This window comes from Onychomys torridus, chromosome 9, assembly GCF_903995425.1.
Source record: "Onychomys torridus chromosome 9, mOncTor1.1, whole genome shotgun sequence".
In the NCBI taxonomy this organism is placed as follows: Eukaryota; Metazoa; Chordata; class Mammalia; order Rodentia; family Cricetidae; genus Onychomys; species Onychomys torridus.
The window spans coordinates 75093942-75121151 of NC_050451.1; the positions used below are offsets into that span (position 1 = coordinate 75093942).

The 27210-nt window shown below is 38.1% G+C and overlaps 1 protein-coding gene across 1 annotated transcript in view; it reads right to left on the reverse strand.

Moving 5' to 3' along the window:
- Diaph3 (diaphanous related formin 3) overlaps positions 1-27210 on the reverse strand; it is a 483673-nt gene that overhangs the window by 413106 nt on the left and 43357 nt on the right. Inside the window, 1 exon segment of the mRNA XM_036199401.1 lies at positions 17335-17511. Within this exon segment, the coding sequence (XP_036055294.1) occupies positions 17335-17511 (177 nt within the window).

A 27210-nucleotide genomic window follows, 5' to 3' on the forward strand; every position in this document is an offset into this window, starting at 1 on the left:
ATATTAAGTTTTAACATTCTAAAGCAAAGCTGGGTGACTAATTCCTGATCTATTTACATTTTAAAATGAAAAAGGATTCAAGTGTTTCTAACACAAAGAAAAGATAAATGGTTGAGGTTACAGATATGTTAATTTCCTTGCTTTGATCATTGCACGTTGGACATATGTAGTGAATTCACACGGGAACTCATGACTATGTACAATATTGAGTGACAATTAAACATAAAAAGAACTACACTGGAGGAAAGAGATGGAGTTGGGGAATAATTGTTATATAAAGTAGGGAGACAGAATCATCTATGATCTGTATTAAATTACAACAACAAATTAAAATACTTAATAGGCACAGGATACTGAGAAACAAAAGTTTATTGGTTGAGCTGAAATCAAAATAAAATTTCAAAATAGATAGTTGAATAGAAAAAAGACAAAGCCACTGCTTTCTTTTCAAAGAGGTATTAGCAGATGACATTTGTCCATGACTAAGAATGGTTGTGATATCTGATAAGCACTACAGAGTGTCTGGGAAGGCATTTCCTGAATAAATTGGCCACTTGAATCAATGGACTTAAGATTCACACTCATCCAATGAGGCAAGTACTATCCAATCAGTTGAGGGCCTAGAACATCAAAAGGCAAAGTAAAGGTGAATTTATTCTATCAAGTGGGTACCCTTATTTCCTGATCTTGGCTCTACAGCCTTCCAATTCTGGAAGTCAGGTCCATGTGTACTCTAGTTCCACACTCCAGGTTCTCAGGGACTGGGCCTTGCATTGGGAACCACTAGCCTTTCTCATTCTCTGTTTATAGAAGGCCTGTGCTGGGAATGAGGCTCCATAATCCTTTAAGACAATTCCCTTAATAAAGACCCTCCCAGGTGCCAGTCTAGACATTAGTATTGCCACTGGCTCAGCTGTCTCCAGAGACTCTTACCTTGTGCACAATTAAACTAGGATTTGGGCAGTTCCCACTGATTTCCTCTGGAAACTATGGCAACTCTCTTATTTAAGTATGGCAGTTATCTTCCTGAGAAATTAGAGATGACAGAATCCTAATGCCCTGTTTTGTTAAAGGAAGAAGGGGGCCAGGCACTCAGGAGGCAGAACCAGGCAGATCTCCTGTGAGTTCGAGGCCAGCCTGGTCTACAGAACAAGATCCAGGAGAAGCACCAAAACTACACAGAGAAACCCTATCTTGAAAAAACAAAAAGAAAAAAAGGGAAGAAGGAGATAGAGGAAGAATACTGGAAGAACAGAGCACCCCTAGGTGCTATGACTACATCTAACAAATTATTATTCTCTATATATTCAGAAAGAAAGTGCATTGTGAAGAAAAACAAGGATGGAGAAATAATCATATGGAAGTACATAATGCAAGATTTTTTAAAATAGATTTTTATCTATAGAAAACAGTGTTAACAAGAAAAACTCCTGAAGCAATAGCACATAGCGTTGAGAAGTAATAAAGTCCCCAAGAAAACACATAGGAAATTTTGTCCTAGAAATACACATCTATATTTTGTGTTACAATTCCGGAGAGATTAGGCCTCTCAGAAGACTGTCCACAAAACTGAGCAGAGTAAGACTGGGAAAGACAGGATGAACAAGACATTAATTTTCCTATTTCTAGGTTCATATTCTCTCAAAATAATCAAGTCTCCATCTTCTTAGCTGAGCTGGCATAGTGGCAGAGAATAACAGATGACCCAATGCAATCGATTATACGGACAATCTCAGGAGAAGAGAAGAGAGGAAACAGAATGATGTCAACTGTGAAGGGCCACTTCAATCAAAACTGCAACACAGTTTGGACGGATCACCTGGAGAAGCCAGCCTCAACACCGTCCACCCAGCCAGCACTGGGAGTTAGGACTAGGGGTGGGGGGAGAGGAGGGCAAATACCTGAAAAATATAACAATAAGTCATTTGGGGGACCCTATCACCTCAGGTACACACTGGCCACCCTGGAGAAAGACAGATGGGAGTGGGGGGAGCATCAACCAGAACCACTGTGACATGTAAAATTAATTTCCTTCATTAAAATGAGGCTTCTAATATACCTAAAAATTAAAAAAAAGAACTCATATAGATTGCCTAAATGAGCAATATAAATCATTATGAATTAACTGATTTTTCCTTCCAAATTTAATATGTGATACTTCCTACACTGTACATAAAGGCAAAAAATGATAAATAACTGCAGGTCTTTATACAGCCCCAATATGGCAGCTTACTTCAATGTATTACTTCATCAAATATATACTGTAGCTAAAAGTATTGAATAGAAACTTCACAGAAGACATAATCATAACGCTGATAAGTAATTTGCTACAACTGTATAAAACTCCTGTTAATAAAAAGAAAAATAGTAACTTTACAAAAGAGAAACCCTGAAGACTCCATCTTCCATAATAGTCCAGGCTAAGATCACCACAGACATCAACATGATATATTCCCTGATAATGAAATATTGGGAAAGATACATCAACTCTATGATATTCCTCCCCAAGCATTTCTCAATCTAATTATGGGAAGGACATAGGGGAAAAGAAAATCAGACAAACTCAAATTGAGAGCTCTCTACAAAATAAGGAGGATTCTTCAAAGTATCAGTCATAAAAGATAAGGGGACCTGTCACTGAATGGTACAGACATGGGGACAAGACGCAAACTGTGACTGGATCCTGGACATGAAAGAGAGGTGGCTGGAAATCCAGTCTATAGCTTAGTTAGCAGCTCTATCAATGTTCATTTCATGGATCTTTAATAACTGTCCAAAAATTACAGAAGATACTGACACAAGGAAATGCTGGCTGAAAGATCTATAAGAACTCTTGGCCTCAATCTTCCATCTTACAACTTTGCTTGCTTGCAAACTTGTCCTTTTTTCCAATGAAATCTACAGTACTTTGTCTTCATGCAGACCAACTCTTCCATCAATTATTTCTACATTCGTTAGAATTCCCACTTGTTGATGGCCCACACCACACCACCTTCATGGGAGAGCTGGCCCCACATCTTGCCTGAGGGATGAGGTCCTAGTGGCCCAAACCAACCAGCTCAGTTACCACTCAGACCCATATCCTGGGCCTTCAATTGGCCCACCCTAATCTCCCACATCTATGATCTATTGGAGTGTGTAAAAGGAATGGTCCTATTGTAAAATAACCACAGGATCTCCAGGACTCAAGGCAACAGCAGGATGTCTGAGAGGAGTCTCAGCGAGGCTCCAATAATGATGGTATGTCAGAGCAATTGAAGTAAACCAATGACTCATTGCAATGAACATTTTGTGGGTGGAGCTGATTGGACAAAAGGGTATACTGTGTGACACACCGCAGCACCCAGTGCCACTAGGATGAATGAAGAGGTGTTGGAAAGATGGAGGAGCAGAGTGGTTTGCTTGTGTATGTTTTGTTTTGTTTTTCATTGATAAGGGAGGGTTCTTTGGGGAGTATGCTTCAGAGGTAAGGAGAGGATATGAATTCCTTTTCACAATCTCTTAGGTCCACTATTTTAATACTTTTGCTTTACTCCATGTGACTTCCTTTTGCAGCTTACAGATCAACTGTTTGTTTGTTTGTTTGTTTGTTTGTTTTTAATGCAATTTGCTGCATATTTCACAATGGATAGTCCTCACTGGACACTTTTTAAATGCACAAATGAAACTTCCCATACAGAATTTTCCAGTCCTAGTTTACAACAATCATGCCATGAGGGTAAATTCTGGAACATGGAGCTGGAAACAAATATATTTGCAGGCCTAGCCTAGAGCGCTAAGCAACTGCTTCTCCTAGAAGACTCTCAAATGCCTTCAGACAAGGGTAAAAATAGCTCCAACCACAAAGTCAGCTCTTCAAGTCCTGCTATAAAGAAGATGGGCTGAAATTCATCGTGCCTGCAAAGGAACACAGTAGACACACACCGAACCTGGGTGATATGTGATCAGGGTCAGTGTGTGACTGAGCATTGTCCAGCAGCACTTGATTGGAGTGAATGAGGCTGAGACTCCTCCCAAATATCACTAAGTTAGTCACTTGCCTGGTGCTATGTACTATGTACACCCAAGGAAAGAAATATACCTTCTACTTTTTACAAAGGTGTGATGGTACTGTGTTCCCCAAATACTGCACCCTAATAAACTTATCTGGGGTCAGAGAGAGAACAGACACAATATTAAACATAGAGGATAGGCAGTGGTAGCACATGCCTTTAATCCTAGCATTCCAGAGGCAGAAATCCATCTGATCAAGGATACAGTCAAGCCTGGTGACTCACATCTTTAATCCCAGGGAGTGATGGTAGAAAACAGAAAGGTATATAAGGCTTGAGGACCAGAAACTAGAAGCATTTGGCTGGTTAAGCTTTAAGGCTTTGGAGCAGCAATTCAGCTAAGATTTTTCCGGATGAAGACACAGAGGTTTCCAGTCTGAGGAAATAGGATCAGCTGAGGAACTGGCAAGGTGAGGTAGCTGTGGCTTGATTTATTTCTCTGATCTTCCAGCATTCACCCCAATAACTAGCCTCAGGTTTGAATTTATTAACAAGTACCTTTAAGATTCATGCTACACAAAGGTACTGAATGGATCAGGACAGGCCCAGCCTGGAAACCAGGTCAAAGACTTCCTCCACCACTTGGATGAGGCTAGAGGGTCCTATATGCCAAAACTTCACCATTTTTGCTACTGTTTTTAGACACACTAACTCCATCACATGCTGATAAAATACTGGCACAAGTAAATATTTCGACACTATTTTCAGCAAAACTGAGAAACAAAAAGATGTAAACTTAATATATGAGCATATTTAGACAGTAAAGACCAATTGAGTAGAGAATGGCAACCAGAGAGTGGGCATTTTTTCAACTGAATTACAAATGCTAGACTCAATATTTTCATTCATGAATGTAGATTTTACAAGACAGCACACTCATTAAATTTACATACATCAAGTTGAGTGGGATAGTTAACACCATGGAGAGTCAGATTAAATTTAAAATGATCGACTATTTGAGCACTGGGCAAATACATACAAGCAGCTAGCTGAAGATGGTCAGGTGTGAGGAACTTCTGCCAGAATGCAAAATAAGCACTTGCTAGGCAGAGGCATGGCAAAAGTCACAAAAATGGATACTAGAAAGACATTATCATCATTGATCGATACATTTGTAGGAATCAATGAGAACACTGGAAGATAAAATGAACACAGCAACAGCAAAACCAAACACTAATTCTTCAGTCAATGGATAACACTGGATTTCAATAGTGTTTGTGTATTGTTTCGGGGGTTGAAGCCAAGATAATCATTCTTCCTTACAAAGTGTTTATTAGTTTCATATTACTACAGCTACAAACTGCTTAAACATCTTAAGAAGAGGTACTCATGACACTCTAATTATGTGTCTAGGGACTATGAAGTTTAACATGCTAAAAGCATAATTTTACCCAAATATCTTCAAAAAGACAATTCTATTCTTAAGCACATCTGTATTTCTCTTCCACATCATACAGTATCAAAAGGTCATTTTTAGAGTTTACCTCCACGCTGAGGTATATTTTTCACTACCATGAATAGGTTTCATGCAAACTGGAAAAATAAAAGACTCCATGGCCTTATTCCAATCCTAATGAGATCTATCTATCTGTGGCAATACAATAACTTCAGTGTTGAGATTGGATGCAGATACAAATAGCAAACTGAAAGAGAAACAGCAGCCAGAATCGGAGCGGCAGAGATGCCTCAGTCAACGAAGCGCCTGCTACACTGCATGAGGACCTGAGTTAGATCGTCAGCACCCACGTCAGAAGCCAGGCATCATGTCATGGGCATGTAACCACAACACTGAAAAATAAAAGATTGGAGGATCCCTGAGGCTCACTGGACTGAAAACAGCCAGACTCCAGGTCCCAGACAGAAATTCTACCTCCAATAAGATAGATGCCTCCTACATACTGACATCTGACTTCCACATAGACACAAGCATGCATGCACCCATCCACAGGCACACCTTCAGATATACGTACATTAAAAAGAAATATGAATGAAATGGAATGGAAAGGCTAGCAAGAATCTACAACTTAGAATTAACTTTATTACTACTTTACTATATTCAGCTGTCAGTACATAAAGTTATAAACAAGCTTTTTCTTTTGTCTATCAATTTTAAACTTATGTGAACAGTGTAATCCAGTGGTTCTCAATCTGTGGGTTGGGGATCACCACAATATGAGGAACTGTATTAAAAGGTACCAGCATTAAGAAGGTTGATAACCACTATAAACTATCTCATTTAAAAACTAAAATCCAAATTGTCTTCATGCCAATATTAAGCATCAATAAGGAAAAAAACAAGTAACACTTTTATTTTATATTCTCTAATTTTAGTAGAACAAACAAGAAGTGTAATGAGCATTCAAGGTGATTCCCAAGTGTGATTTACTTGGAAATAATGCCTAGCCAGGACTATCAAGAATATTCAGAATCACCTGCCAGAATAGACACCCACTACATAATCCTTTGGGTAAAAGTGCCACTATCGATTAAAAACTGTTTCATTCACTTACTTTGAAACTTTTATAAACACTGGGCATTTCCTCATAAATTACATTACACAATTAAATAGTCCCTTAACCTAGGACACCAAGGCCAACTTTACCACAGGACAAAACTGAGACCAAGAAGGAGGTCTTTGCAGATTTATAAGAATTCTCTTGCAGATTTCCAAGGGGAGGATGGGCATCACACATTTAAACATTACTATAATATCTATCCTCTCAAAATGCCTCTGTGACCATTCTGTTGGTACCACAAATTGCCACCAAGTTTCCTAAGCCTTCATTTTCTCAAGTTAACAGCTGAGCACCGCTATTATGCCCTGGTACAAGCAAATCATGAATCAATCTGATATACTGCTACACACACACACACACACACACACACACACACACACACACACACACAACTGTCTCCTCTTCCTCCTCATGTCTGGATTTTATTCCAATTACTCTTGAACCGCCATTACTTCAGCTTTTGATTACTACCCAATTGAGAGGCACAAGGGTGACAATTTACAGATTAGACAAAGACAAAGCATTCCCACAGAACCTCTCCCGCATTATCTGGTAATCATAAATATACGGTTTGGGTTGTAAGAGATAAAGCATGCTTGTGATATGAAAAAATGGCTGTGTAAAGAATACTATTATTTGGTAGAACTGCTGATAGGAACATATGGCAATTAAATACAGGTTGGGTACAAAGAGGTCTTTGTAGGTTCTTTTTATTAAAAATTCTGTGACCCTCGGAACAGGCATTCATTTACCTAACTAAAGGAATAGCTATGAGTTAATTCATTAGCATCAAGAATACAAATGAAAGCGGCATTACTGTGTACCCACAGACTGGCAATACCAATCCTCTTCCAGTTTTAAGAAACCACAGTATCATTCTCGGGTTCTTAGTATCATTAATAAAAGAATTTTAAACCCATTTGAAATGGATTCAGAAGAACAGGTGAGGACAGTTTTGTTAGAGTCTGAGAGAAAAACTAAGCACAAGCCATCTGTAATCTTGGCGCTTCCTGGAGGAGGCAGATGGAGAAGAAAGCCATGCCTTCCTTAGGCATATTCAGCAGAGGTCAACAAGCAGCACCTGGCAGCAGAAGAGGCTCTGAAGAAAAGGAGTAAGGAAGATTTCCCTTGCTCTGCCATGTTACTGAGAAAAGCATAATTCCTTCTTTCCTCCGTCCTGTTACCTTTGTCGTTCACACACTGGCCCCCATCCCCACACACTGTCCTGAACTCGGGCTTTCCATCTGTCTCTGGGGCAGCTCACCCTGCTGCCATCTCACTGTATTGTCATCTGGACTTCCATGGCCTGCTTCCTTCTGCCCCGACTTCAAAGGCACAGCAGGCATTCTCTCTTTCCCTTCTTCATCTCCCCACTCCTGGCATCTGCCAAGACTTACAGCTTGTCTACTTTGGGGTTCTTCTCTCAAACGCTAATAAAACTGTCCTCATACCCCCTTCCAATCTCATTTAAAATTAGTTTACTAATGAGATTTCAAAACCAAAGGAGGGAAGCCAAGTTCCATGGTGGCATTAAGAATCTAAACCCTGACTCTGATCAAAAGTTTCGAGAAGTGATCTATGCCACACACGTATGTGTATCATAGCTACTCATTTAATGTGTACTGGAGAAGAGGTTCCAGCACAGACTCCATTGGCAGGCCAGTCTAGTGAGGGACGGGGACATCTAAGTAGACTACACAGTGGGTGGGAGAACACAGAGAAGACCTCTATGGAGTACCTTAGGATAGAGAACAGAGATACCAGTGTTGTCTTCAAAAAAAAAAAAAAAAAGTTAGCATTGCATTAGCCCAGGATGGTCCTCTTTTTAAGAACAGAGTAAGATCTGAGACTGCAGGACACATTGTTCTTGGGTAAATAGAAATTTTCAGTTTAAAAAAAAAAAAAAAGCTTCTAGCTACCGCTGGTTATTTTAAAAGTTAAGAATAAAGTCTCAGCTGTAAAAAAAAAAATTCTCAACAGTCAAGACAATTTATAGCTTTTTATTACACAAATCTACTCAGTGCAAAGACCTAAATAAAGAATGAGAAAAACAACTGTTATAATCCATGGATATTCTAATTGAACACACAAAAAATATGAAATAATCTATAACAGTAAAAACTAATAAGAGTCCAGAAGTTACTTACTGACTACCAAAGTCAATAAACAAAATTATTTTATTATTTTATAAAGATGATTGTTACTATTTTAAAAATAGTACATGTATATTACCAATAAGCCTAGGAATAAATAATAAAATGCATTTTAGGAAGGCATTGTAAGTTTTTATTGCTTAGAAACAGAAAACTTAATATAAAATGCCTACATGTTAGAAAATTCAAAAAGTGTCCATTTTATTTAAATTAGAAAATAAATTCATATAATTCCAATGAAGAACCCATAATGTTTAAAATAGTGTTTGACTGATTTGAAAATTATCGTAAAAGCTGCAAATGTCAAGAATAAGAAAAGTGATGGTAAGGCAAAGGGGTCGTCTTAGATATAGCTAATAGTTACGGTCATTAAAACAACAGATAGTCCTGCTGAGCTTGTACACCTTTAACCCCAGCACTGGGGAGGCAGAACCAAGTGGACCACTGTGATTTAGAGGCCAGCCTGGCCTTCATAGCTACTTCAAGCCCATTAGCGCTACACTGGTGAGGCCCAGTCTTTAAAGAAAGAGGCAGAGGGTGGGGAGAGGCAAATTAAAACAAAAAATTTAGAGTAGACTAACTAATGAATCATATCACACCACACTCTATGCAGTAACTAATTTTTAACACTGGAGGATTACAGATAACAGGAAAGAATGGACAACTCAATAAACAGTGCTATACACACACAATTCTAGTATTTCAAAATAAATATTTCTTCAATAATATATGCAAAGTATGATTCATAGGGATGATAACATTGAAATCTCTTTCTATACTTCAAAACACCAACAAATGTGAAATAACAAGCCTCAGGCTAAGACAAAATTTCTGCATTCATGTAAACTGGGCATGAGATTATTCATAAGTTATAACAAATGAAACAAATTAGTAATGAAGACAAAAACCCAACAAGAAAAGAACCAAATGACATAAGCTGGAAATTCACAGAACAGTAGACCAAAGAAAAATATGCATGTGAAAAATATTCAATTAACTTCTGATCAGGGAAAAGACATCATGTAAAGTGTGAGGAGTTCTGCTGATAGCTGCTGACAGGCTTACCAAACTTCATGTCTTATAACACCAGTGTAAACTGAGGGACAGTCTGCACATAAACCAGAATGGAAGGAATCTTCAAGTGTGCCAAACCCAAAATTATGAGGAAAAAAAAATGAAACATGATAGCCAAATATCTTACACAATTCAGGATGAGATTATTTTGTTATAACAAAAATTGGTACTATTAGTAAAAAAAAAAAAATTTAAAAAAAAGTGTATGATATGAATTAACTCATGGAAATTGCTTGTTGCTTGAATTCTAAATTGGTCTTGTAATCAAAAACCCCGAGACAGATATTGGGGTGAACACTGAAAGGTCAGAGAGACAGAGAAACAAGCCACCTCTTACCTCTAGGACTCCTCAGCCTGGAAAGCTTTCCTCAGCCAAAAGACTTTACTTCCTGTCTCCTCACACCTTATATACCTTTCTCCGCCCACTCATATCATTTCCTGTCTCAGCCTTCCTAGTGCTGAAATTAAAGGTTTGTGACTCCCAAGTATTGAGATTAAAGGTGTGTGCCACCACTGCCTGGCTCTGTTTCTCTCCTAGACTGAGTCAATCTCATGTAGTCCAGAGTGGCTTTGAACTCACAGAGATCCAGATTGATCTCTGCCTCCCAAGTGCTATTATTAAAGGTTTTGTGCCACCACTGCCTGGCTTCTATGTTTAATCTAGTGGCTTGTTCTGTTCTCTGATCTTCAGGCAAATTTATTAGGGTACAAAGTATTTCACTACAATTGCTCAGTGCTCTTTCTGATTTGGATAGTTGTACTTTGTCTATGAACTAGTATGTACCTATTTGTAGAAAATATACATTAACGTACTAAAGGACTATGGGGCATTGAATCAGTAACATCAAATAGTTCACAGATAAGAGGCTTAGTATACATTAGTGATTACTATATAGAAAACTACAGACTAAAAATGAAAATGAAAACTACTGAGTTAAAAGTATTGTTCATCTCTAGGAAAAAAGATAAAGGAAAAATATAATTTTGGAAGCAGTACACAAGAGGACTTCTATAATGGTTTTCACTGCATTATTTTCTATACTGTTTCTTATGTTTAAACATTTTACAAGTTTACAATTAGGAAAATACCACTCAACAAAAGTAGATTTACATTTCTATTATATATTGAATACTGTTTCCAACACAAATGTAATACCTTAAGTATCTTTCTCATTTCCCTTCAATAAAAATGCCAATATATTTATTAGACAGGAGGTCACCTAAGTTCTATTGCCAGGAGACACTTCAAGTATAAGTTTTAGAGATGGTGTTTTTACAAATGTGTTTTTTCCTAGTTCATCTATGCTATGACAAAGCCCAATAAACATCTGCCCAGAAAGTGATTACAGCATCTCCATTAATATGTAAGTCTCTTAAGCACCTTTACTAGACTGTTTTCTTCTGCAAAATTCTGGAGATGATTTCTAGAATTTAATTATTGACAGAATGATTCTGTTATCACTGACACTCACTTAATGCACGTTGATGATGGCATGCTGATACATGACCTGTCTTACATAGTGCTTATCCTCTCAACAGTAAACATGAGAAAATGAAAAAAGATGAATGCATGAAAAAACCCTTTCACTTTTTTAATATATCTGTATTACTGGGCAGAATAGCAATTACAGCTAATCTCCATCTAACCTAACAATCTAAAGCAGAGAAATATACAATATCTTTTTAAAAATCTTAGAAGTTGCCTGGCTTGGAACTCGCCTTTAATTGTACCCTAGGGACAGAGGCAGATGGATCTCAGTGGGTTTGAGACCAGGCTGTAACATAGCAACTCCAGGCCAGCAAAGACTACATGGTGTGACAATGTCTCAAAAAAAAAAAAAAAAAAAAAAAGTAAAGAAGAGAGAGAGGGAGGGAAGGAGGGAGGGAGGGAGGGAAGGAGGGAGGGAGGGAGGGAGGGAGGGAGGGAGGGAGGAAGGAAGGAAGGAAGGAAGGAAGGAAGGAAGGAAGGAAGGAAGGAAGGAAAAAGTTGGAAAATTTCATATATTCAATAGACATTTGTTTGGAATTCTGATACTAGATAGTAAATCTAGTAGAGAGTCAGATATCCAAATAATAAAGGACAAATCTGCAAGGCACTCATGTATCACAGCTCAGGAGAGTTGAGTAGTGGGGAAGGTTTTAAAGAATTTTTGCGCCGGGTGTTAGTGGCGCACGCCTTTAATCCCAGCACTGGGGAGGCAGAGCCAGGCGGATCTCTGTGAGTTCGAGGCCAGCCTGGGCTACCAAGTGAGTTCCAGGAAAGGCACAAAGCTACACAGAGAAACCCTGTCTCGAAAAGGAAAAATAAAAAAAAGAATTTTTGCACTGAGATATGAAATGTGAGAGAGTCCCCAAATAGAAGCATGAGGAGACAAATGGAAGAAGTCGTTATAATTGCCCCATAAGAGGTACTACAGCAGAAGAGAAATACAGACAGAGAGAATACGGCCAGGAAAGTCAACCAGTACGGACCAATGCCCTAAGGGGATCAAGGATGACTCAGGTTTCAGTGAGTTTCCCAGAGAGGGAACTAAAAAAGGAATGGGAATTTGATGTCATTTTTTAAGGAATGTGATGTATTCCATTTCTAGTGTGTTGAGATTTGACATCTTTTAGATAGTTAATTTTAACTTATCTTATGTAGAAGGCATATGGGAGATATTATACAACATGAACAGCTCCAGTGCTGCAAGAAGAGTGTAAAGAAAACCAAAGGATATAAAGATAAGACAGGAGAGACAGATGCAACAGTAAGGAAAAGGGGACAGATGGAAGAGAAGATTCAGGAAGACTAGACAGAGATGATATAAATCAGGACCAGGAAAGAGGCATCACTCTGCCCAGAGAAAAAATAGAAATCAGTCACAGATTCTTTAGAAGGTTTATTATTAAAAATCCATTAACAATCAGAGAGGTGCACAACCAAAAGGAAAAGGTACCAAGATTATAAACTGTTATAAAAACATACAGAGTAAAACTATTCTCTGTAGAAGCAGAATATGTTAATTTGAATAAAATTAAGAACATATTGGCCTTCCATTAACAGAATATAAATACCAGATAGATTCAGAACTGAACCATCTACTGACTACATCCAAATGGTAAATGCAGTAGAACAGACTCAGAAGATGGGGGGAAGGGGAGCCACACAAAAGAGTGATCAATGACATGGGAACAGTGGATGACATCAGAGGAAAGCAGAGCCAGAGCCACGATACCCGGGCAAGTGTCAGCATTTGCAAACTTTCTATGCCTATGATATGCATCACGGGCACCCACAAAGAAGCCCACCACCCTAATCCCTACACTACACGAAAAGGGGGACTAGACCTGTATATAATAAAAGCAACGAATCTCAAAATAGGGAGACTTTCTTGGACTGTCTGGGTGAGCCTGGACTAACATGAACTATTGAAGCAGACCATATTCAGTGATGTGCACAAAAGAAAGGCCTCCAAAAACTGAGTGCCCTGCCACTAATAAGGAAAGGGGACCTCAGTCTCACAACTGCAAGGAACAAGTTTCTGCCAACAATCTGAATGAGTGGTAAGGGAACATGACAGCTGACACTAGCTTAAACCTCATGAAGCCTACAGAACCAGATGGACCTCCAATCTATATAATTATAGCATTTTTGTTGTTTCAAATCCAGAGAGATTAGTTACAGCAGCAATATACCAGAAACTAAGATAATAGCGTGAACACCAATGGCAGGTTATAAATAATCAAAGCCAGCAAGTGCTTGGTCCTCCACTCCAGTCTAAGCCTACAGAGGACAGATTCATTCTAGGTAAGTAAGAAAAGCTAGGAAAGGTAATAGAGGGAAACTACACCTCTACCTCTAGCACCTATGGGCATCTCTAAATGGAGTAAGAGTGCAATGTGAAGAAAGATAAGCTATATATAAAGATAAGTTATATATAGTAAGCTAGACATTCTTATTATTTGAAGACAAGGGGGAAAATTCAAAGGGCTAAATCTAAGAGGCCATGCCTGTAATAAGCACATCACTTTCAGTTGTACCTATTGAATTCATGGTATTCAAAAAGCCAGTTTCATTACAAGCAATAAAGAGTTTAAGAGTATTCATTAAAGTTGATTTCAGATATCAAGGCTATATGTATATGCAATGTTGAGTCCATAAGAAACCAAGATGGGCTTTTAGGATATACCAAAATATGAACAAGGGTTGGGGGAAGCTCTTTGGCAGTGTAGCTGAGGGTGAGAGAGAAGGCTTAAAAAGTAAGGGTGTTTGACACCAAGCCTAACAACCTGAGTTCAATCCCTAGAACCCACATGGTAGACAGAAAAGTGACTTCACCAAGTTGTCCACATATATACATGCACACAAATGAATAAACATAAAAATTTAAAGGTATAACTAAAACTTCACCACTGCTTTAGAAACCAGACCATTATGAGACCATAAAATCAATTCTCTAAGCAAAAATAAAATGTTGAAGTATTACACTATACTTTGCATTCATTAAATAATCAAGTCTGTAATATTTCAGAGGACTATCTTGAGGAAGAAAAACAAGTGTTCTTCAAAATAAAGTTGCTACTTCTTATACAAATTAAATACTTTCCATAATTGGTAAATAGGAATAATTGTTTTTAAAACTCCACAATTGTGACACAAAGACTCTCCATATAAATTTTAAATATGATGAAACCTTTGCAAGCACAAATGCCAAAAGGTTAGCACAGCTGATTAGTAAATGTTCCTGTGAAGAGAATTTCTATTAATAAAAAGTTATTCTCAGCCACAAATGAGACATCTTTATCTCCTTCCTCCACCCAAAGCTCAAGACACAGAAACGTCCTAAGGGTCAGAAGAACGGGAGGACCTAGGCAAAACAGTGTCTTCTGGACATGAAAGAACCGATGCATTCTTCAACTCACACTGGTTGCGGTTGACTGCACAGAGCTATACAAGATCAAGCCAATCCATTTCAGCAAGGAGGGAGGAGGGGGTCATGAGCCCCTATCCCTAAGTGAGGAGCTCTGGCTGGTAGGGGAAGGAGAATGATAGTTTTAAGGACATGGACCCTGGTAGACTGAGCATTCTCAATGTTCCAGTAGATGAGCAACACAAATTGGACACAGTGAATAATATATGCATCATGTAGTTATCGTAAATATAAATATTTTGTGTGTACATATATGTACAGATACATAGGTGTATGTAGATATATTGATGACATGAAATTGGGAAGGGGAACAGCAGTAGGTTGGATCTGGAATTAAAGGGAGGGCTGAGGGTGAATATGATCAAAATACATTGTATGTATATTTGAAACTCACAAAGAATAAAGAATCTACATAAATGTATATTTTAAAATATAGATCAAGTCCAGTGTAAGTCAGCTTTCTCTACAGACATCAAATCAACTTTAAATTATAAACAAACAATGGTGCCCAGAAAAGTGTCTCTAACCCTCATTTACAGAAGAAAGAGACTTCCTGGATCTCTTCAGCTTTCAGTTTCGGAGTCAAGAGCAGGCTTTGCATTCAAAGTATTCTAATATAATCAAAGATTCAGAAAGAGGACAGAATCTGTTCTGTATGTTTGGAAGAGAGCTTAGGAATGACTCATCCTTCACTGGTTAACAAAGCAACACTTCCACTCTACTTCTGCTAAATAAAACAAAAGTTCTATTGAAAAGACCTATTACCAAACAGACCTGCCTAAGATTTAATATGTGATCTGGCCCAGTTACCCATCAAGTATCCAGAATCACTTCAAATTGTCAAGATCCAACTTACCTAAACGTACTTCCCTGTTCTTGTAAGTGATCCCAGCAGTCACAAAAAGAACAGTAAAAACTATATTCAATATTTCTTGGATGGTTGTCCTTTTAACTAACTGCATGTGATCATAAAATGTGTTCTCCATAATGTTTAACAGCAATAGGCTGCTTTCTCTACTTATTGAGATGGAACTCACAATTACAATTTAAAAAGAGAATTTTAATGTAGTTAGAAGAGCCATACTAGTACCATTCCAAAGTTTCACAGGTAATTAAGTACATGTTCAGTGCATTGAAGGAAAGGGCCCTCTGCTACCGCAGGCCTGCAAAGGTCATACAGAAAAGAGCTACTTTCACACAAGTCTGATGACTAGTGGCAAAGGCTAGAAAAAAGAGGCTTCTTTGTCCTTGGCCAAGATTAGAGCAGCACATAGTGTCAACAAGGAAGGAATTCCAACTGTGTAGGTAAAAACCAAAACTAACACTTCATTAGGAGCTGGTATAATAGTGATGAGTTTCCCAAGTTCATGAAAATCAAGTAATAAACATTAAAAATATATTTAGAATCACTGGTACTTATAAAAATTTCTATAAAGACAAACTTGGCTTTTATTCTTTCTGGGGTCTTTCTGATACTCTAGGTGTTAACACTAGACCAAATACTTGTGTTTTCAAAAAAAAAAAAAAAAAGTAAGGCAGTACTATACAAATACAACAGTCCTAGTGAACAATTATAGAAAAGCTATTAATAATCTCCAAATTTCAAATACACATTAGACCCTAAACTAATGAGCAAATGCAGTATTTCCATAAAGATGGATAAAGCTGCCAAAACTGATAGACAAAAGAACAGACCTACACAGAATATGTAATGATTTGGAAATACACACAACACCCCAGAAGGACTTAGAAAATCCTTTTATAATCTTTTCTTTTTCTTGTTTTTTTTCACCCCACCCCATCTTTTATTTTTCTAATCTAACTTTTCTGACCTCTCACTGGTCCCAGAATTTATTGGGAGCCCAGCTCTACCATTTGCTTACTGTTATGTCCTCCATAGTAAGAGACTGCCCTTCCACCTGCCTATCCAAAGCCTAAACTGCCACCTGGCCTAGGCTGACTTTCTCCGCAAATTTCTGGAAAATACCGTAATATGCTATCTGCTATATTTTCCTTGAAGCTAATTAGTTATCTCAAAAACTAAAGTAGTTTTTTCCTACACTGAACTTATAGAGAACTGAATTGTTAAACACTACCTTCTGGCACTGCATATGTAACTCTTCAAATATTTGTTCTGAATCATAATAGATATAAAACTTGAAAGTTGCAACCATATAAATAAAAATCAGTGTGTGTGTATATATATATATATAAATCGGCATCCATTTGTAGTAAATGTTTTGAACTTATTTAACATACATGGATTCCTGATCAAATCAGCTCATTTAGATTAAAAGCCAGAGGGTGAATCTGTCATGAAGAAGGCACCAAAGGACCCCATGTGTCTCTCTACGAGAAAAGGCATGGCACAAAGAGAGCAGGTTCAGTTCTACCGACACACTGATGGAGTGCCATAAGAACGTGGCTACTCTGCTCGCTGGGGACGGGATAAACAAGGACAAAGAAACAACCGGGGCACTCGATGACAAGAGAGCACTGCAACCCCCTGAAGAGCAAATGAACTCCATCCCACAATCTAGTCAAGAGAAAAGGAAGCCATTTGATATTTCAGTTCTTAATAGATTGTGAATAAAACGGAAAACCAAAAAAGAATCAAAACTCATACCATCATCTTCTCGAAAAGTTTTAAGACTTCGTTCTCAGACAGTGGCTTTGGAATGTTTTCCATTGTCTCAAAAGACACTGATGAGCGATCGCTGCTTCCAGACGAAGTCTTCAGATTGGGAAGAGGGGGGCGCTCTTTCTTGCTCCCTGGAATTCTTATGCTGGCAAATTTGTCCAGCTATGAAGAAAGATAAAATAGCAAACAACTCAATATCTCCTCACACATCAACACTTATCTAGTTCTAAAAACAAGTAAAAAATCACATTGTCACTGATTCGTCAAATGACAGTCGCAATCAGAAGCTTCAAAATAAACAGTATTGAATACTGAAAGGTTCCAGCAGGAATCCTATTTCAAGGCAGAAGGGAAATCATATCACTTCAAGAGTCTTTCAGATTTTAAACGCCACATAATTTTACATTAAAGACCCTGGGCCCAGATGACCTATGTTTTATAGATACGCAAACTGAAGTTTCACAACAGCGAGTCAGCTAGCAGTTATGGCGCCAACTGTTACTTCTTGCCCTGCAAGCCAGCCCTACACTTGTCCAGTGCCCTTTAGAAGACTGTCCCCTAGCAGGGGACAAAGAGGGCACAACAGTCATGGGTTAGAAATTTAAATTTTGAACTGTAATGCCTGATAACGTCCCTTTTGGCTCACGCCAGTCTACATCTGAACTTTTTGGATATCTACAGAGTAGGGCCTTCATATAGCTAGATTTCTGTTGTAACAGACTGTCTTCTCTAACAAGATCAAATAGCTGACTGCTAATTGAAAATACATTAATATTAGTCTAGAAAGCTGATTTATCATTCATTCAAAATTGTCCTCACAAATAACTAGATTCCTATTTCAAGACCCATAAAACTTTCAAAAATCAAAAGGGCAAAAAAAAAGGCTTCAAGAATATAAGGTTATTTAAAGCATAACCACTGACTATGTAAATTTCTCAACATTGCTATTAATATAAGCCTACTGTTTTCACTATAACATCCATAGGGGACCAATAAGATTGGTAAAGGCACTGGTGGGACCCATCCACCTACATACACAAATAAATAAATGACTAAAAATGTATGGATTAATGAAGTGCAGTATAGTTACAGTAGTACTGACTCCATATGGTTACTGAGTTCAATGTTTTGTATTAGCTGCATAGCCAATTTTAAGCGTTCAAGGGTCATATGTAGTTAGTGGTTACCATACTGGTAAAAACCACATTTAGAATATTTGTATTATTGCAGAAAGATATTAAAAGAGCTGGTAGAACCATTAAAGAAATCTTTATTTTTAAAATCCAATTCAGTTATTTAATTCACTAAAGAAATAGGTCAATTAATGAAATGTAAAAATAATGATATTTACATTCAAAATAGGACTCTGAATTGTCTATGAAAATATTGTCTAGGGAAAATATTATGCACTGTACTTCAACAGTCTACTTGACATGAGCTAAACTTCTAAGACTAAGTTAACTACTGTAGTAGTTACAATATACCATTGTTCTCATCCCACAAACAAGCCACAAAAGCTGCAAAATGACAGTTGTGTGTTTTCAACTCATCTGAAAGCTGAAGACACAGAAAGAAAAGAGGCATTACCTGGAGGGGGAGGGAACAGGGAAATAGAGAGAGTACAGAAATTACAGGGGAACTGGGCATGTACAAATGGTTTTTCTTGTCAACATGCCCTCAATACTCAATAACACAGTGTTCTCATTGTACCAGGTACTATAAATAACAAAAGAGAATATATATCTAACCTCAGCAAGGTCCTAGTGACATTCTTACTGGTTTCATTTCACCAATACTTCAAAGTTGAATTAAAATATTCCTCTAAACTAGGAAAACTTATTGTCTGTCTCCCCACTTCTGGGAATGGAGTTCAACATCCTATGTATCTCTCTAGGGATAAGCCTTGTCCTGTTCTGAGACTTACATCAAGGCATATAATTCAAGCTGAATATAGCATTAAGTAATTGAAATAAAGTTTGGAAAATATTCCTTCAAAGGAAAACAGAAGGTGAGGGCATTAAAAATGATATGCTAGTAAGTAGCCTAAGCACTGTCTTCGTGACCATTACTTTTAGTTCACAAAAATATCCTTTTTGTCCTCCACCATGGGTCAGGAATAGGGAAATAAAGAGCAATTGAGTGTTCAGTGACATACTGATTGCTGCATGGTTGTTGGCTGAGTGATTAGAAAGCTGTAAGTTCTCTCAGAAAGCCCCAGAGAGCAAATCTGCCACTAACCTCTTCCCAATTCTAAGCCACATCTGCAGCAGGCCAAAGCTGAAGCTGAGTGACATCCTTCCTGAGGCACAAAAGGCTTTCAGGAACTGCAAGCTGTCCTCCTATGATATAGACCAGGGAAAGACCTGAGTGAAATGCCCATGGCACACCCATGCTTTGAAAGGATCGTGATAGCTGCTATCTGAAGGCTAAGTGCAGCTCACCAGGTCATGGTTACCTGAAGAAAGAGAGAGCAAACTGGAACTAGTAACAAAGGACAACTCAGCATTAACCCTAAAACTAGGCATCAGATTTAAAAGAGAGAGCTACCCCAGAACTTTGAAACTTGCTAGTTCAGTGGTAAAGTAAAAAATTGGACTGCCAGGGGCTGAGGTACTTGCTGCACACGCAAGAGGATCAGAGTTAAAATCACCAGTTTCCGCATAGAAAGCCAGGTGTTGTTTAGGGATGCTGGTAAACCCAGCTGCTCCAGGTTGTTGGGCAAGTGGGGACAGGAGGTCATTAGTAGGACTTGCCAGCCCTCAGCATAACACTAGGTTCAGTAAAAGACACAGTCACTAAGAATAAGAGAAGTCTCAAGATGCCTAGCAGTCAAAAGAGCATACTGCTCTTGCAGAGGACCAAGTTCAGTTAACTGCACCCAAGTAGCGTTACTCACAACCACCTGTGATTCTAACTCCAGAGGATATGATGCCTTCTTCTGGACTCCACAGGCACCTACACTCATATGTGCACATACACATACACACACACACACACACACACACACACACACACACACACACACATACATACATACACACACAAATAATAATAATTAATAATTAAAAATTAGGTATTTATAGATGAAAGACAGACAGACAGACAGAGGCAGAGAGAGGTAGCACAAGACACTCAATGTCTTCCTCTGGCCTTCATGAATTTGTACACACACAAATACACACACACACACACACACACACACACACACACACACACATCCATCATACTCACATACATAAATACTCACACATACAATCATACACATAAAAAAACAAAAAGTAGCTTGGCAGAGTTTCAGAGTTTCAGATTTTCAGTGATGTTCAGATCCCAAGCATTTAAATCATGTGAAGCTACAGAAGAGCTGAAGCCAAACTAAAGAAACAAGGTCTAGGTTTACCCTGTACTAAACTGACTGGCCCCCAACTCTAACAGGCTGGAAGAAGGGAAGACCTTTCTTTTCTGAGAAGAAAGGAAATGACACCTTTGACTTGTGAAGGAAATTCTCTATCAAAATTCCTTTCATAAGCAGAGGCAAAATAAAAATAATGCAGACAAAAGCTGAGGGACTCCAGAAGGCCTGTCATGTACAACAGGAACTGTTAAGCTTTTCAAGGTAAAGGAAATAATGAAAAGTAGAATTCTAGATCTATAAAAAGAAATGAAAAACAAGTAGAGAATGTACCAGCTAGCTGCTGCTAGGACAAAGGAAAGAGCTGTACAGTCCAGAAAGAGGTGGTAAGCAAGTAGTTAGTTATGCTGCCATATAGCTATGGAGCAAGGAGAATGTAGAACGCATTCGCAGAAAACCCTGGCATCTAACTTACCAGGATAAAGATTCTCTACTATGAGAGAACTAGAAAAGTGTCCAGAAGCTACAGTCACTATGCATATCTGTACTCTATGTCTCCATAGCTCTTTGAAAACAAGCAGGAAATACAAAATAACGTTTGTAAACCAAGGGATTGGCTAGTCTACCTTTAGTCACTACTGTAGCTCTATAACCTCTATAGCTGTACATATAGGATCAGTTCCTCAATACAGAAACTTTTCCAACTCTTGTCAGACACCAAGTGTAATTCTTAACATGGGGAACATAATGAAGAGAAGTTAAGCACAGCAGCATTAACGCAACATCAACATTGCAAATGCAAACATGTCAGTTAAGTGGGGAAAGGGGACTGAACTGAAACACTCACAATCCAGTGGGTAGTGCACAAGCCATGAGTGACACAAGAGCTCATAAAATATCTGTTTTCAACAAAAGCCTGTACTTCTAAAATTAAGAATGCCTACAAGTAATAAAACCTACGAAAGTGAGTTTATATACGTGCCCTCTGTTTTCTTTATATATGTCAGGTAGGAAGGTAATAGCATGGAAGACAGCAGGAGATAGGTAATATGCATTTAGTCTATACAATAAAGAAAATGCATGTCTAAATAGAAGACAAGCATAATAAACTCCATAGTAGCAAACTTAGAGAACAGCACAAAGAGAACTCAACCCAGTATGTTTGTAATGAAACTACATTTGTATCTGTAAACAAAAATGTGTAGAAATAATAAAGTAAAGTTAGCACCTCTCTCCTGAACATTTAGTATGAAGCTTTAGGGAAAGGTCCAATTTACACAAGTGAAAAAGCAAATTGCACCTCACCTTCTTACAGCTGGCCAATGTCAAAATGAGGAAACGAGCACACCCCCACTTCCCGCTTCTAAATCTACAAAGGTCAAGATAATAACACGAGCTACAAAAGGATCAGAATTTTATGCTGTTAATGTAATATTTTTTATTAATTCTCCTTAATTAAAAAGATGAAAGACAAAATATGGGAAGAGCCAGGACTAGTGGGATGCCAGGTGAATAAAAAGCTGCCAGACCTGATGAATCAAGTTCAATCCCCAGGACCAACATGGTGGAAGAGAGAATTGACTCCCACAAGTTGTCCTCTGACCTCCACACACAGGCCATGATACCTACACACAAACAAATACACCCAGAGACATACACAGACACATCAAGATAGACAGACAGAGAGACAGACAAAAATATATATAGACATACATGCGTATTGTGTTGGTTTGAAAAAAAAAAAAAATGGCCCCACAAGAAGTGGCACTATTAGGAGATGTGGCTTTGTTGGAGTAGATATGGCCTTTTTGGAGGAAGTGTGTCACTGCCAGGGTGGGCTTTGAGATCTCCTATGTTCAAGCTACACCCAGCAACACAGTTCACTTCCTGTTGCCTGCAGAACTCTCAGGTCCTTTTTCAGCATCATGTCTGCCTGCACACCACCATGTCCCACCATGAAGATAATGGACTAAACCTCTGAAACTGTAAGCCAGCCCCAATCACATGTTTTCCTTTATAAGAGTTTCCATGGTCATAGTGTCTCTTAACAGCAATAGAAACCCTAATTAAGACAGATGATAGATAGATAGATAGATAGATAGATAGATAGATAGATAGACAGATAAAGTATATTTTTAAAGCAATAAGTATATTTTAAAATACAATATCTTCTTTCAGTACATTGACTCTTGAATATCTCAAGCCTAAAGTAAAATCTTACAAGCATTCACAGATATGCTCTATTAAGCATTTTGGGTACATTCTTAGCACAAAATCTGAGCACTGTTACAAAGCCAGATCAAAATGATCTTAACAATCAAATTATTTTACATGTGCTTTGGAAGTTTCATTTTTTTAAAAAATGATGCTGGAGTCATTTCACTCACAAATAGAAAAATCATTCCTAATTTTTCTCTCATGGGATTGCACATACTATTTACTTTTGAAGCAAAGCACAAAAGAACGCATAGTCAAACATTAAAAACATTTTGTACTTGGAAATGATGGTAGAAACTGACTAACAGTCTGCCATCAGACTGACAGCGAGTTGACTGTTAGTGTGTTTTAAATTTGGCTGAGGAAGGTTTGTCTTCTACAATTCATGTGCTTTTTATCTTCATATAAAAATTAGATAACTTATATGGAATTCTCCCTTTAAGTCAGTCAAGAAACTCAACTTAGGCAGGTAAAGTACACAAGCAATTCACATTGTTGAAGTATTGATTAAACACACACAACTGAGGGAATTCTTTTATACTGCAATTTAGAGCTAGAAGACCACACTTAATTAACAAGGCTTTGCCTGTGTCTGGGGTGTACTAAGTTTTATAAATTAATATCACTTATCTTCAGGGGAAGTTAAATGAGCACCCTACTGAGTATTATCTCATGCTGAGTAATCACACTGATAATCAGTAATGACAGCTTAAATAAATTAATTAAACAAAAAAAGACTAAAAAAACTACTGGATTTTCAGCTATAACATGGTAATAGTGAAAACTCATTATTTAAAGTTTTCATTGTTACAGCTTTGTAAATGTCAACAGCATTTTATTAGTTTAAAAGGGCAGTGTAATTTTCAGGTATTTAACAATTTTACTAGTTTTGAAAGTTAATATGACTAGCACACATATCCTTAGAACCAAGAACATTAAGGTTTTCATGGAATCTAGGAGAAATAAGCAAATAGAAGCTCCTAACTATAAAATCAATTTTATCCAAATACACACCTGAAATATAAAATAGATTGTTCAAAAATATATGTCAGTTTTAATGCAATTTTAAATTAGATTTCAGGGGGAAATGACCGACTAAAATAGTGTGGGTTTCTAATCAGCTTTATTACTAACTCAACAACTTGCTGCTTAAAGCCATGGCCCCAGAGTCTGAACACTGAATCCTGCAGGCATTAGTCTGCAGCACTGCCGTTACCAAGGCACTCAATAAACTCTAAGTTCACTTAGACGGTGCCTGTTACAGAGATGTGTTAACAAGAAATAAAACTGCTAGTCCCTTTCAGCCACAAGTGAAAAAGCCTGAAAAGCCATTCTTGACCACTCCAATGCAAGACATGGACACTCCCCATTGTCTTTCAAGGCCCACTGTGTCCTTGCAAATTGGTGGTGAAATCCTGTTATCAAGTCATGGGTTTGGTAACCACTCACACTATCTCTTCCCAGGACAATAAACAGCCTACTGTCAATCCTCAGCTAAGTCAATATGTGCTCAGTCTCTGACTTGGGTGACCAACAGGAAATTGTGGGAATTGTAGATGCTGGCTTACATAACCAGATCATAAATGGCATTCTGGTGCCGGGTGGTGGTGGCACATGCCTTTAATCCCAGCACTCGGGAGGAAGAGCCAGGCGGATCTCTGTGAGTTCAAGGCCAGCCTGGGCTACCAAGTGAGTTCCAGAAAAGGCACCAAAACTACACAGAGAAACTCTGTCTCGAAAAACCAAAATAAGTAGATAAATAAATAAAAATAAAAAATTGGCATTCTGACACATGCTAGCTGCCAGATATGGGAACATGTTGTGTAGCATGAATCTTAAATGGTCTTATTAACAAAATCAAACCTGAAGCCAGTTATTGGGGTGAATGCTGGAAGATCTGAGAAGCAGAACAAGCCACAGCTACCTCACTTCACCAGTTCCTCAACTGATCCTGTTTCCTCAGATTGGAAGCCTCTGAGTCCGCACCCGAATGGATCTCAGCTTAACTGTGCTAGAAGCCTAAAAGCTTAACCAGCCAAAAGCTTCTAGTTTCTGGTCTTCACATCTTATATATCTTTCTACTTTCTACCATCACTCTCTAGGATTACAGGCTCACTTTCTAGGATTAAAGGCATGTGTCACCATGCCTGGCTGTTTCTAATGTGGCCTTGAACTCACAGAGATCCAGAGGGATTTCTGTCTCTGAAATGCTAGGATTAACGTGTGAGTGCCACCATTTTCTAGCCTCTGTATCTAGTTGCTGTCTGTTCTCTGACCCCAGATAAATTTATTATGGTGCACAATATTTTGGGGAACACAATACCACCACAATGTTGTGGGACATTACTTTAACTATGTAAAGATGTGCCACATTCGTTTATGTTACAGAATATTACTTTAACTATGTAAAGGTGTGTTACATTAGTTTTACTTTGCCCATTGTAACTGTAATTCTTGCTTGATATATAATTGTATTATGTTAAAGTTAAAACTTTCCTTTTTAATTAAACAGAAAGGGGGAAATGCTGGGGGATAATGCTTTTGTACACTGGTTTAATAAAATGTTGATTTTCTAGTAGCCAGGCAGGAAGTATAGGCAGGTTAGTAGACAAGGAGAATTCTGGGTAGAAAAGGGCTGAGTCAGGAGATGCCAGCCGGCCATGCAGGGAGCAGCATATAATGGCACACAGGTAAAGCCACAGAACACATGGCGACAATATAGATTAACAGAAAAGGGCTGAGTTTAAGTGTAAGAGCTAGTCAATGGTAGGCCTGAGCTAATGGCCGAGCAGTTTTAATTAATATAAGCCTCTGTGTGTTTACTTGGGGGGTGGGAGTGGGAGAGATTTGTTCTGACCGCCAGCCGAGACAGAGGAAAACTTTCAGCTACAGCTCCTACTTGGTCTAATAAAAAGCTGAATGGCCAATAGCAAGGCCATAGAGAAACAAGTGGGGCTGGTGAACAGAGAGATTAAGTAGAGGAGGAATCGAGGCTCAGGAGAGAACAAGAAAGAGAGGGAGATGCCATAGGGCAGCCAGTCAGGCAACCACCAGACAGACAGACAGGAAGGAAGCAAGAAAGTAGGACTTAAAATATAATGAATGAAATATAATAGAATGAAGAAGAGGTTAAAAGCCCCAAAGCAAAACACAGATGAATAGAAACAGGTTAAAATAACTTATAAGAGCTAGTGGAACAAGCCTAAACTAAGGCTGAGCACTCATAACTAATAGTAAGTCTCTATGTCATGATTTGGGAGCTAGCAGTCCAAGTTCCTATTTAAGTTTCACATTTTTTAAACATGCTAAATAAAGAACATCCTTAATCATGTTCATAAAGCTTTTTTAATGGCTTGAAAATAGACTCATATAATCAAGCATTCTACAGCTAGCAGCTATGTCAGGGAGCTGTCTGTGCAAACCATGCAGAGGGAAGAACTGGGAGCTAAGAACAATCAGCACCAGCCTCCCAGCCAAGAGATGAACGCGATGGGAAAAGATATCCACACTGTAGGATTTCAGATAGCAGTGGCCTAAACCAACATCTCAGTGAGGAGCTCAAAGGACCTCAAAGCAGAACCATTATGCTACACTGTCTCCTGCTTTCTGACCCAAGAACCTACAAATGACTTTATTTCATGCCGTGACGCTTAGAGAAAATGTGCTATACAGCAATAAATTATTAGTACGAAGCTCTTTCCAAAATACTTTTAAATCTCATATATATAATATACAATATGCTAATATATTATGTAAGTTTATATATATATAATTAAGAGGAAAGCTAAAGTAAAATGGAGCCATCAAAATGTTAGCAAGCTTTAATATATTCTCATTTCCATACCAAATGAAAGATGAAGACATGTCTAAATCTAAAAATTATTGAATATAAGACATATTTAGAAATATTTTTAATAACTATAAGGTGATTTGAAAATATCTGATTTTTGTTGGTCACAGGTAAATACAACTGTGGTACTGGGCTTCGTGTTTTGTTTTGATTTGTTTGTTTGGTGCACTAATAGATGTTATTTTCCCCCATATTCACAATAGAGAAGAACACCAATTTTGACTTAAAGTTTAACAAAACTAAAGATTCAACCTTTACTAAATATATCTTAAGCTCTTGCACAGATTACTGGCGAAGCACAGACCCCAGGTTAAGAAGCCTGCCTGGTAGGTGGATACAGCATGCTAACAGAAATGATGGTCAAAAAGAAGAAAGTAACTCAAGTTCTGAGGCTGTCCGTTAAACAGTGGGAGGGTGGAAGACCCACACGAGAGGCCAACAAGGA